This window comes from Primulina tabacum, chromosome 5 (assembly GCF_025594145.1).
Source record: "Primulina tabacum isolate GXHZ01 chromosome 5, ASM2559414v2, whole genome shotgun sequence".
In the NCBI taxonomy this organism is placed as follows: Eukaryota; Viridiplantae; Streptophyta; class Magnoliopsida; order Lamiales; family Gesneriaceae; genus Primulina; species Primulina tabacum.
The window spans coordinates 9516647-9531194 of NC_134554.1; the positions used below are offsets into that span (position 1 = coordinate 9516647).

General features: G+C 31.3%; 1 protein-coding gene across 1 annotated transcript; it reads left to right on the plus strand.

Annotated features, from left to right (window-relative positions):
• The first annotated feature begins 7195 nt into the window (after positions 1-7195).
• Positions 7196-13592, plus strand: LOC142546303 (aspartic proteinase 36-like). Its single transcript, XM_075653949.1, has 10 exons — positions 7196-7608; positions 8254-8383; positions 8490-8740; positions 9593-9820; positions 10552-10714; positions 11820-11893; positions 11995-12091; positions 12197-12263; positions 12964-13035; positions 13133-13592. Exons 1-10 carry the CDS (start codon positions 7367-7369, stop codon positions 13306-13308), a joined length of 1500 nt encoding a protein of 499 aa, XP_075510064.1. The 5' UTR covers positions 7196-7366; the 3' UTR covers positions 13309-13592.
• Positions 13593-14548: the final 956 nt, after the last annotated feature.

Below are 14548 nucleotides of genomic sequence, written 5' to 3' on the forward strand. Positions count from 1 at the left end.
AAGTTCACAGCAAATTAAGTATTTACATTTTGCTCATGACTACAATAAGATATGGCAATTTTCTTTAGGGATTTGGAGATTCACGAAAAAACCTGAAATAAAGACGATGATTTTTTATTTTCTTGAGTTCGGAGATTTTAAAATCTTTGAAATAGTTTGAATGAGTATGAAAATATTATCCTCAGTTCCGAACTCGTCTCAAAAATAATATTAATAATAAAAATAATATTATTTTTTAAAAAATATCATGAATAATATTATCACTAATAAAAATAGATAATAATAAGTTTTATTTCATGACCCACCTCTGTTTTGGGAATGAGGGCGGAGATATGGATTTGATCTCTGTGGTTTCAAGTTAGTGGTTCCTCAAACTCGAAAAAACGTGGATCGTGGCGGGTGTGTAGTAGAGATAGAATTCGGGGATGAGGATGACAAATTTGCCCCTCCCCGCCCTATTGTCTTCCCTAACTCTGATTTAGATTTTAAAAATAATAATTTTCTGCTTTAAATTCAGTTTTTAGTGTTAATTAACCCAATTTTGATTGATTAGCCAGATATCACTTTGATAATTCAAAAGTGATTGTTGTATTTTAGTAAATAAATGAAAAAATTGTTCAGATATTTTTTGGTTAAGTTATTTAAAATATATTTTCTTGAAATGTAATTTTTATTTTCAATTACTTTTGATTCAGTCACTTTTTTACAATCTATATATTTATTCAATTAGATTAGATAAACACATTAATGATATTTTGCAAACACGATGGTTATTGGCAACTAAAGAGTGATATCTCTTTCAGGGTTGGCTTTTTATGGATCCTTCTAAAAAAGGGTCCATACAGAAAAAAAAGATTGCTTAGGTTTTTTTTTATGGCTAGCAACCCAACGCAACCTCCCTTCGTTATTATTTGGATTTCAAGCGTCTAAAATTCTACATTTTCTTATGTTACAATCGTATTTATATGAGATTTGATGTTAAGAAAGACTCGTATTTTCTTCATAAAATTGATAGCTTTTTTAAACAAAGGCGTTTGGTATAGAGGTTGACAAGATAGATTTTTCAAATGGGTGAAGTTTGGATGATCCTTTGAAGAATTGTGGGATAAGAAACTTTTTTTAAGTAATGTAATTCACGTGTAGCAATCATGCATTTGACCCAAACTTGGGACAAAAGTATGGATCCTGGAATAAAGGTCTTTTTTATAAAGGCTGTTCCTGCATTTTTATATTGTTGTGTGGCTATTAATATATAGGCAACAATATCAGGGACACGTAAATTAAGGATAAGAAGCTACTGCCAAATAAAATATACAATTTTTTATTATATAAAAATCAAAATGATCTTCTTCTTTTTTTTAAAAAAAAAAAAGGGCATAAAATCGCAAATGAGCTTGACTTTAATAACGTGAGGTTTTAAAAAACCCATTCATTTATACAAATGGGTTCTGTGCTTTTGTGGAATTTTACAGAGTATAAAATGTTATTTTCCCTATATTTTAGGGATATAATATAATATACCACTCCGTCAAGTAATGCGACGGAATTTATGGTACCACCAAAATCATAGACGAGATATTTCTTATGTAAATGCAATAAAAAAATTAACACTATCCCAAGTAAATAACAGTATAGTGAATTCTCTTTATTAATAGTGAATCCAAAAATGATGGATTTAGTGGAATCAACTACTAAAATCTCATCTACTATACAATTTATTTTGGAAAATTTTATATGTAATTTTTAAAAAAAAAAAACTTTCTATCATTTTATTTTCCGAAGCTTTATACTTTTTTCTAATATTATTCCCACTATAACACACTTTTTAAATCAATATTTACATAATCTAAGTTTTTTTAATTTTTTTATACGAAGAGTAATATTTATGCATGATGTTCTAAAACCACGGAAAAATTAAGATAAAATACAAAACGTGAAGAAAAAAGGGGAAGTTGGTGAAAAATCCCCATCAAAACATTTTTTTGGGTTCACTCCCTACCCACAAAATTATGGTACTATGTCATACAAAATGTGGTACACTTCATGTGGAAATGTGGTACACTTCATGTGGAAATGTGGTACTAGTACCCAGGGACTGAACACAAAAAAAATCGACGGCTGGGAACTGAAGGCCAATTTCCCGAAGAAAAAACTTCGATTCAAACAAAAACGGCCATTCAATTCCATGTTAAGTACGAAAATACATTATTACGAGCGATTAAGCATTAGTTTTTTTAGATAAAATTTTAAGTTAGATTTTAAATTTTAAAAATTTTTAAGTTAAATTTTATTATATTTTGATAAAAAAATAACTTTTAAATATTAAATATTTGACGACATAAATTTTTTTAACAAAAAAAATGCTACAGGCACCTAATTTTCTTTAATGGTTAATGTTGTACTACAATAAATTCACAAATGTATACATTTATTCTTAGATTTTGTATGTTTGTGTGCTTTTTCAACATATTTCTTGACTTAATAAAATTAAATTTATGATATAAACTACAAATTTTTTTCATATTTATCCTCGTGCAAAATTTTTTTAAGTTTATATAGTTTGAAGCTTGACGTTAGTACGTTACGAATTCGTCATGTTTCATGCGTTTTAGAACCTTACATGTAATGTCTGAAGTAATATCACAAGTTGTTGATTTAGTAATACGAGATTACTAAATAATTAATGATTTTTAAAGAATGAAATATGACATATGTTGGTCATATGAAGTCCAAATTATTTGAAATTTAGATATAACGTAGAAAACTCAAAGATATAGATGTTTCATGTTTTGAGTTTTGAAAAATTTGATCGTTTGACTAGTCCAAAGAGATTTATCGGTGTTAAAATCTTAAATATATTATATTATTTTATTTTATTAATAATATTAAAAAAATAAAAAATTACATTGAGTAATATGAATTCCACCGAATTCAACAAGAATATCGACAGAGGTGAGGCAGTGAAGAGAGATATATCATTTTATTTTTTTTTTTGGTCTTGCGACTTATCGGTTTATCCAATCGACGAACCGACTTCAGTTCTGGGATCGTTGACACGAGGTCTTCGATTTGAGGTATAAATTTTATAGTTTTGATGATGTTTGAAATTCGTCGATTTCTGGAATAAATCCGATAAATTGTTAAATCATACTGAAATTGAAGATTGTTGAATAGTATATGATCTTTACGAAGTAGAGAAGATTATTGTGTTGTTGTTTTGAACTATTTCTAAATTATTATAATTAGGGATTTTTAATCGTTGAATTGAAATTGGTGAGTTGTTTATCAGCTGTTATTAATTCTGATTATATATTCGGAGTCTACGAAGTATAGGCTACACGTTGATATAAAGTTTTCGCAATTTGGCGGATGTTGTAAAATAGCCTATTATTTGATGTTAAATTAATTAGGGTGTATTTGATGGTAGTATTGTGAATTAAATACACCAGAATATTAAATTATTGAGCGATAATAATTTATAATCGAGTTTTATATTTTGTTGAATTAATTGTTGTTGGGCTATTTGATGTTATATATTGAGGCTGTTATGATTATGTTGATACGGTGACAATGATCTGATAATTATTGTTGAATTATTTAGATATATCACAAGCCTCAGGATCAAAGAAATAGCCAGATTGTATATATACTCGATTATCAGGTACGTGTTGACGTACGGGCATATGTTGTTATTGTTTAGTATTGATGAATACTATTGCGTTGAACGACGATAAATCACTGGATTTGAGTGATTTGGTATTATATTTGTTGTTTATTATTGTTGATGTTGTTGGTTATCGTTGTTGGGAGACGTCTCGTTGATGTTGTTCGTTCAACGATATTGCTGTCGCCGGTGTTGGGGTGCGACGTATCGTGGATGTTGTTATTCGTTCGACGATATTGTTGTCGCCGGCGTTGGGGTGCGACGTATCGTCGATGTTGTTGCATTGTGATGTTGTTGAGGTTGTTGTTGGCTGATTGTCCAGAAACGGCAAATGGGGTATTTCTATTATGATTTCAGTTATATTTTATGTTGTTAATATAACTGTTATGGATTACGATGATGATTATTGTATATGCTCATCCTTTGAGGGCTGTTTCTGTTGGGCAGGTTGCAGGACTATGCGTGAGACAAGATAGTGGTGAAGGACTAGGTGTGTCTAGTCAAACAGTCTTGTAGTTGATAGTAGATAGAGACAGTATAACTTATTGTCTTATTTGAGTTGTATGTGTGTATTTATTATACTGTTTCTGCTACACTGACGTAGATAGTAGGGTGATTGCACTATTTTTTCGTATATGCATTATATTATTATGTCGTCGAAAGAAAAAAATATTATGCATATGACGTCACATGTTGCATGATTACGTGGCGAGGTTTGGGGCGCCACATTACACACATTAGGCATACTTATATTTGTTAAAGATTTTATATTTCATATATATATATATATATATATATCACTTAATATATTCAATGGTTTTAATGATAAAAAATATTTATCATAATATAGCATATGTTAAACATTCCACACACAGACTACGTACCTTAGCCCTTAAGCTAGGCCGGTACAATTGAACTTTTTCTACGGTCAAATTCAGGCACTACCTTAATATATAATATTAACCTCATAAATAAAGCTTTAATGTGGGTAAAAAACAGTGATGAAATATTTTTGTTTCAAATATAATCTTATTTGATTTTATTTATTAATGATAATCTTATTTACAGAGAACACATATTTTTGTGAATAATGATAAAAGTAAGAAGTGAAATATTGTACGACGATATTTACAAAAATTATATTGTAAAATTTTGTTATTATATCCTGAGATTTTGTTATTATTTCGTGAGATTTTATATTAAATTTATCATGAGATTTTCATGAATGAAATTTTTGTATTGAATTTTTCATGTTATAAAAATTATCGTACAAATTTGGCTTGTATGCGTTACTTTACTAAATTTTTATGCACAAAACTTAAATACCGAATATGTCGTATAAACAACGATGGTCCCAAGCGTGGACAGGTGTAAATAGTTAGGAAAAATTATATCACAATATTAGTTGGACAAAGTTTTATATATCTAAATTTCCTTCTGTTATAGATTTATTATAAACTAATTTTATAAAACAACCAATATTTAAAATATATTAGTAATGGTCAGAGCCGTACCTATTGCGAGGCGAGAGAGGCCATCGCTTCAGGGCCTGACCATCACAGGGGCCCAAAAAAAAAATGTCATGTTGTTGAGGTCTGCACCTAAATAGTATGTGAATTGGACATTTAATAAAAAATTGGACATTGACCCATTGAAAACATGATTAAATATGATGATTGTGTTCATTGATGATTTAATCAAATTATGTAGAGCCCAAACAATAAAACTACACGGCTCATTAATTAAATTTTTAAAAATTTTGTATGCATAAAATGGTAATGTTTGTCCAATATATTTATTATTTTATCTTGTGTCAACTCGTGTGTTAAACTTTTATATTTTACTTGTCGATTATTTGACTTCTTTTCTTAAATTTATGTAATTGGACACATTTCAAAAAATAAAACACAAAAAATTATGATACTTACCTATTTTACATATCTTTATTTTTATTTTCTTGAATAAAATATTATATTTATTATTTAAAATAAATCATATATTTTTACAATATTGGTTCATTATATTTATCATTTTGTATTTGGATATTTTATATTGATAAATTTCAATTTTAGCAACATATCTTATAATTTTTACCAATTTCAATCTTTTTCCAATATAATTATTCATATGATACTGCATTACGTTAGAGTCATGTTGATGTTGTGGCGCACGAAGAAAAAAATCGCAAAAATATAAATATATAACTCGTAAATTATATTTTCCTTATATCTATTATTTGGTTATTTTTAATTTGTAAATTGAGCTTTATGGTTATTTATCACAACAAGATTTTTTTTAACATACCGCCTCAGGCCCTGTGAACCACAGGTACGGCTCTGGTAATGGTGGCACAAACATTGTGATTGAATTAACAAATTTATTTTTAAATCAATTATTTATAGTTCATCTGACACAAAAGTTTCGAATGAAATAAGGTATAGGCTCTAAATTTCGAGACTCAAGCGTATCATTATATCTAGGGGTGTAAATGAACTAGATGAAGTCGAATATTAGTAAAAATTAAAGCTCGAATTAAGTGTACGAAGCTCGAATTTTTTAATTTTGTGATCGAGTTTAACTCGGTAGGAGTTTAAATTCGGCTTGAAAATCTTTGAACCTATTCGCAGGATATTTGAATAGTAAGGTTCGAAAGCTCAAAAGTTCCGAAAGCTCGAAATGTATATATATATACATATAATATAAAAATAAAATATTAAGGCTCGTGAATTATATGACAAAATAAATTTGGCTCGAATTCGTCTCGAATTCGATAAATTTGAATATGAACTAGATATTTTTCGAACCGATTCTAAAAGTTTACGAGTCGTCTGGTTTATTTTACAGCCATAATTATATATCCCTCAATGTGTGTGTTTGTGTGTGTGTGTGTATATATATATATATTCATTGTTCTACCATACGCCTTGTCCAACGGTAGCACCAACAGCTAATAAAGGACAAGCGTGTCGATTACGCACTCAATATTTCTCAAAATAATTATAATATAATAAATTGAAAATAATTATAATTTAAAGTTAAAGCCCAATTTTACCCTTGACCCCTTGACTATCCATGACTTTTGCACCGTTTTGATTGATATCAGATGGTTATATATATATTTATGATATTGACAGAATTATAATTTTGATACTTTTAATTTAAATAATTTATAAATTGTTTTATTTTGAAGTAATTAGTTGAGATAATACAATCTTATATAACAACATTTTCTTTATCATAATTTATCCAATTATAAATTTGTATAATACCGAAAAAAGTTATGTAATACAAATTCGTTAGTATTTATTGTAAATGTCATAAATTATTTTTAAAAATTTGTCTACCAAACATAGCAAATATGAAACATAACACCAAATATATCGACTAAAAATTCGATGAATACTAATAACAATAAGAACAAGTTGAAAATGTTTATATTTTAAGTAAGATGCCAGTTTTACCCTTGGCTTGTTGAGTGGGGGTATAAATATAGTAATTAATTTAATTCCGCTAATTATCAACACTGCTTCTTGTTCATGGAGTTGGAGTTGTAGAAGAGAAGCTCTAGCTACAATGGATGCAAATGAACACATATAATTGCATGATTTTTTCAGTTACACTTGATTTCTATACGTATAACGGACGAAAATAGGAATTTTTTCAGTGTTCTTTGTACGAAAGTGGGATTTTGGGGTGCCGGCGATGGCTGGTGGATTATTGGTGGTGTTGTCGGTGGTGCTTCTGGTGCTGCCCTCGGTGGTGAGTGGCGGAGGAGGAACTCATAGGCTCCTGCCGCTGGAGAGGGCGTTTCCGGTGCAGGAAAGGGTGGGGCTAGAGGTGATCAAAGCTCGGGACAGTGCGAGGCACTCGAAAATGTCCGAGAGTTACTCCGGTGGAATAGTGGATTTTCCGGTTGTTGGTACCTCCGATCCCTACGTCGTTGGGTAACTGTAACGCAGCTCTCAGAATATGTTTAATGTTTATTTATTATGTTAACAATGTTCTGGCTCTTTTAACGATGGATTGATCTGTAGTAACTTCAGTAGGTTGATATTTGTATGATCTTTGTGTTGGTGCTGTAGGTGTGTGAGTGAGTTCGAGAAATCATTTTTTGGGAAATCAAATTGCATAATCAACAAGGAAAATAAAATATAAAAACAGGTGCTTCTTATCTTTGCTTCTCTAGGGTCCTCAGCTTCAGGACCATTGGAGCTATGACTCGGGACAATGCTTTCAAAACTTTTGTCGAGTTAGTAAAAATTTTGGGTCGAAGTCGGTCAACTTTGTAGATGTTATCAACTTGGAGTTTCCTGTTACTGATTGCTGGATTTATTAGTCATCGAGGATCCTCAAATATTGTGATAATTAGGTTTTTGGCTCTTTGGGCAGTTTTTGTTTTCAATTGGCAGGGTGAGATTTATAGATAATTCTTATTATATGTGACTGACTAGATTCTTCAACTTCGATGTGATCCATTTGTCTTTAGTCCGATTCCTTATTATTCATTGTAATCATGTGTGATACTAGTTTGTTTGTTGATTTATATTCTTGTTGAATGATAATTTACTATGGTTTGTTCAATAATGCAGTCTTTATTTTACCAAAGTGAGGTTGGGATCTCCACCACGAGAATTCAACGTGCAAATTGATACTGGGAGTGACATCTTGTGGGTTACTTGCAGTTCTTGTAATGATTGTCCCCAGAATAGTGGACTGGGGGTGCGATATCTTAATCTTTGCGTTCAAACTATCTATTAGCCTAATAAGATATTTCATTTGAGCAATCTGGATTTCGATCCCTATTGATAACAAGCTGCAATTGCAGATTCCTCTAAATTTTTTCGATGCTGCTAGCTCGTCAACTGTTTCTTCTATTTCCTGCTCAGATGCTATGTGTGCTTCCATAGTGCAAACTGCATCGGCTGAATGCTCTGGCGAAAGTAATCAGTGTGGTTACATGTTCCAATATGGAGATGGAAGTGGCACAGCTGGTTTCTATGTAAATGATCAGCTTTACTTTGACACAGTTTTGGGCACCTCGTTAATAGCCAATTCATCTGCTCCCATTGTTTTTGGGTAAGATGTATCTATAATCTGTATTGGATTTTATGTGCATCAGTGCATGCTTATGTGTGGGTTTATCTGTGTGTAGGGTTTGAAATAATTTTGTAATTTGTTTTTGAGAAATTTGTCCTTGCGACCCTGACTAATAATTGTGCATGACCATATGTTCTTTCATTTTGGCTCTATTGATTTTGAAGCATTTACTATTATTTTTGTCTGCTGTAATTATGACCTGTATTCATGTGCATGCCTGTACTTGCGTACGTGGATTTGAACTAGTGTCATCACATGAATCTTTTGTTTCGAAGCTGGTAACCGCATTGAAAAATCCAACTTTTCCGTTTCTTGTTTATGACTCCTAGCTACTCCACCTTTCCATTGGATGATTGTATATGCAAATGTGAATTTGTTTGTATCTGGCACAATATTGGATACGTCAGTTATACCCAATTGTGCTTCTTCTATTGTTTGTTTTGGGGATCTGTTATTATGAGTCATGACTCTTATTCATTGCATGTGTATTCATCAAAATGTTGTATGTGTGTAGTGCTCCTATGAAAACTCTCATTCATTGCACGTGTATACTGAAATGTGGCTTTATGTGTATAGTTCTTATAGGAGACTAAAAGCTGATCCTTTGCAATGCATCTGTGCGAACAACTTTAAGCACTAGAACAAAAATAAATTGTGTTGCATTTTTCGGCAATCAGATGTATTCGTGATATGATTGAATCCTTGTATTTGTGATTCATTCAAAGATCACATATGTTCTCAGTCGCTAAATTCTATTTCCTTGTTCATTTAGGTTTCTAGCTTATGAAATTTATTGATAGAAAAAAGAGATCAAAATTTGTATTGTTACAGGTGCAGCACCTCTCTGTTTGGTGACTTGACCAAGTCAGATAGAGCAGTTGATGGTATATTTGGGTTTGGCCAGCAGGGTCTTTCAGTAATTTCACAGCTGTCATCACGTGGGATCACACCTAAAATATTTTCCCATTGCTTAAAAGGAGAAGGCATGGGCGGAGGTATCCTAGTTCTTGGTGAGATATTGGATCCAAGAATTGTTTATACTCCCCTAGTTCCATCACAGTACGTATTCTTAACAATGTTGAAATTTTTAATTATTCTTACGGTTGTTGATTCTTATCTGTATTTAATAGAGATGGCATGTGCAGTACAATAGGCAAAAGACTCTGGATCATTTTCCCCTCTTTTGATATGATCTCACAAAGACATCATATATTACCAATAACTTGAAAGATTTCATGTCATCCTCATATATTCAAAAGCTCATGCATTGATTCTCTGTTTTTATTCATGCAGTGTTTTTGCCTGAATAATTGTTCGTAAAAAATGTGATTCAGAAGTAAATGGTCTACAGAGTTTCTGCCAGTCATAGAAACGAAATAGAATTGGATTGTTCAGCTGGTTTTCTCTACTCTTCTCCTAAATGTGTTCAAATTCTCTTATGTTTTTGGTGGATATTGCTTCTGGTCCTTTGCCCCCTATGGTTATCATTTAGCTAATGTCTTTATGATCGTTCACAATGGTTATCATTCCATCTGCTTTCTGGAGTGTTAAAATGTGAAAATTTTCATTAGACATCATGCTACATCAATCTATCTTATCTATTTCTAAGCTTCGTAATTTATTGTAGTATTAGCACATCATTGCTTCTTTCACACTGCTTTGAAGAAGAGAAATATGATACTATATGTCTTTTGATATTCTTTTTTATTCAAAGTGGTTGGTAGTTCATTATGATGATTCTGCTTTTTTAAGTTTATCAGTATGATGAATCTTTATCTCTAATCTTTCAGGCCTCATTATAATTTATACCTGCAGAACATTGCTGTCAATGGGCAGTTATTACCTATTGATCCAGCAGTGTTTACCACTTCAGGTAACCAAGGAACCATAGTTGATTCTGGAACAACTTTGGCATACCTTGTGGAAGCAGCTTATGAGCCTTTTGTCACTGCTGTAAGTATATCTTCATCAACCCCTTCATACCTTGTCTCTCTTATCATGAATTATATTCAATATGAGCAGTTTTATTTTGCACGTACATTGTCAGTGATTTCCAGGTCATCTTTGCTCTCTATATATGAATGTGAATGATATTTATCATTATCTCCTTTTAGGATGACTAAAACCTTTTATTAGTATACCGTCACATTGATGAGTGATGGTTTATGATTAAAAAACATATTTGGTGCTAATTGAATTGAAATCGATGATACCTTTAAGAATCGAACAATCCGTGAACATGACTAGATTATTTTATCTGTTTAGCCCACTTGCATTGAAGTAGATTATCTGTTCTGCTTAAAAAAACTGTAAAAAATTACAGTTTTCTTAAAACTTAATCCTAAATATTATTCCAATATCTTTTGAAATTGGATAGTAAATTAAATAGCCTGCTTACTTTTCTGGCTCTTAGAAATGATATATGAATAAAGGTGCAAAAACTGCATGGAAGAAGAAATATGAGAAGTTTTATATTGTGCCTTGACCTTTTAATATCTACATATAGGTTAAAATGAAAGGTTGTACAATGCAGGGGCTAGTTATGATTAATTAGTGAAATTTTTTATTGAGTACTAGAAAAAACAAGGAATGATTAATAACTTCATGTGCCCACAAGGATGGAAAAGTCAACTAAATAAATTGTCTTGTATTGATTTTAGTAACTTTGGTTTTACTTCTTTGAATAAATGTGTCAATCTATGCGCATCACACAACAGCTTCCCAGTTTATAAACACTGTTTAGAAGTGTGCCACTAGAACCTAGACAAATACAATTTTCTAAATACGGAGTTTTGTTTGTTGTTTGTTCAAGTTGATAGGCAACAACATAAACGAGGCAATCTCCTTTGAATCTTTTGAATAATGATGAGTCATGAAAACATATCATCGTCGTTGATGATCATAAACTCTGATGCTACTCTTTTGTTAGGCACCAACAAGAACAAGATAGTCACCTTTGAATCTTCTGAATAATGATAACTAATGGAAACTTAATAATCACCATTAATGATCATACACTTGATGCTAGTCTTTTGCTGAGGTCCTACTGGTTTTGCAGGTTACTGCAGCTCTTTCTTCATCCGTGACACCAATTATTTCCAAAGGAAACCAATGCTATCTAGTCTCCACTAGGTCCATTTCGTCCCTCGATGTCCAGTTGTTATCTTATCGTGAAAGATTTTGTTGCACGATAGTTTTGGCACTTATGAGATCATTTTCTATTCTGAAAACAGTGTAATTGATATGTTTCCACCTGTTGCCTTCAATTTTGCTGGGGGTGCATCCTTAGTTTTGAGGCCAGTTGACTACCTTGTTTACATGGGATTTGTCGTGAGTGTTTTACTTCTCTCTACAGTATTTTGCAAAAGCTTTTTTGATTATTGAAAGTTAGCAGTTTATTGTTGGGAAGTAACTTACATGCTATTATTTTTCCAGGACGGTGCTTCGATGTGGTGCATGGGCTTCATCAAAGTTCAGAATCAAGGCACAACAATTTTAGGAGGTTGGTACCTGATTACAAATTCTTTTTAGTTTTTTTTTTTAAATTATAATATAGTTTCCTGTAAATATTTGTTTTTAGCTCGTTGAAACTCCTGGTACCCTCAAAACTTCTGCAGTTTTAGCAACTGATTATGTGTCCCATGTGTACTTAAGGTTGTCAACTTTGAGTTTTTTTTTTTTTTGTTTTTTCTCTCGAGACTCGAAGTACCTGTTTCTGGATAAATGATTAATGTTAACAAAAGTTCGAGTTCATGGATTTAAAATTCGAATGATTTAGATGCTTCCCGATTTTAAATTGTCAAAATTGCCTAAAGCCCTCAATTTTGAGTTTGCACGCACAATAAGTAACTCAAAGAAAAGAATATGGTAAAATAAACCTCCACCATGAACCATCAACCCAGTTCGCATGCAGTCCTCTCACAAAGCTGTACCAAGTAACTTGATTTGGTCCAACTAGAAGTTTGGAGAGTGAAACATTGCTCACTGGATCAAGTACAATCTTATCGCTGAGATATATGCTATTATAGTTTGTTAGTGTTTCTTTCCTCCATTCTGTCTAGTAGCAAAAGATCTTGTCTCTAACACCTAATTTTGCAGATCTTGACCTCATGAATTGTGTTTTCTCTTTCTACTGATAGTGTTTCCCGACCAAGTTCACCTACCAATACTGAGACAACTTATCTGCTGTTTTCTTTTTTCAGATCTTGTTCTTAAAGATAAAATCTTTGTTTATGATTTGGCGCGTCAAAGAATCGGATGGGCAGACTATGATTGTAAGTTAATTTTTTTCATATAACTTGTTCTCACCATCAAAACACTTAGACACTCAGATAGCCCATCCTATATGCCATCTGTAATTGTTTTCCTCAGGCTCTTCGTCCGTGAATGTCTCCATTACTTCTGGTAAAGATGAATTCGTGAATGCTGGACAATTAAGTGTAAGTAGCAGCAGCTCATCCACTGATATCGTCTTCAGAATGATGCATCGGAGTATTAAGGCTCTCTTGCTGAGTATACTGGTGTCCATTGGGTGTCCGTTTCTGTAAAATAATTTCCACGCATGCCCGTTTTGTATCCTATTTTTTTTATTGTCTTGGCCAATTTATTTGTATGGTAATTAGAAAACTTTTTTAGTTTCAAAGAACAGATTTGCTATTTCTCTCATTTTTCTTCAAATTTTATTCTTTTTCCATCATTGGGTTATGAATCCCAATTGTCAAATAGAAAGGAACGCTTCACAGATATTAAATAGCTTGTCTACATTAGGTTAGACTCAAGCTGGACTGTTATTGAGTTTGAGAATTTGTATGATTGATTGCTCCATAGTTCATTACTGTTTTTTTTTTTTGTCGTTTGTTATTATTTTGTATAGTAAGGTCGAGTGGTTTAAACAAGTAATTAACTTTGGTATCATTATTTCGAATACCCTAAATAATCTTTTCAAATTACAAAATTTGCCCATTTTATTTAATTAGAAATATCATAAAAATGTATTTTATTGTAATTCAGATAACTGCTATGTTTCATTAACTTGTCAAAATTTTAGAAGTACTAAAATATTTCTTTATTTTTATTTAGATTTTTTTAAAATTATTAAAAACTTTTATATACATGTAGACATGGCATGCACAAAAAGCTAATCATTTATGAAAAAAAACATATTATGGAATTATTAAAAAATATTATAGTAATTAAAATTTATGTATAATTTTTTTATCATTCAAACATATGTATATTTTTTTATTCCATCTTGATACTAAAAAAGACACCTCTATTTTACACCTGCAACAAGTTAAGTCGTAAAATTAGACGTTTTAAAGTTAAACTGATGATGGCTCAGAAGTAGTGTCACACCGTTCATACAGACTCAAAATCCAATTTCAATTTCAAGAAATAAGAAACCAAAATGGGAATCGTAATAAGTATTATGTAACCAGGTTCAGAAGTAATAATCTCGAGTTAACATCTTAGAATATAAATAGACAACTTACTTTAAAAAAAATTAAATTCAACCTCAAATTATATTTTTAACAAACAAATTTAATATTCATACTAATTTGTATTTAACCATTAGATTATAGTTTGATAACCCAAAAAGCAGGTGTTATTTTTTCATTCGAAAATAAATTTCAGTTCAATCGATTCAAACCAGTCAAAACCGAAACCAAAATCAAGTATTTAAGCGATTCGGTTCTAGTACCACCATCTCACTTGGTTTCAAGCAATTCGGTTCAGGTACCATCTTTCATTGAAAGCTGAACAACCGATTCCAGAACTAAGCCATTG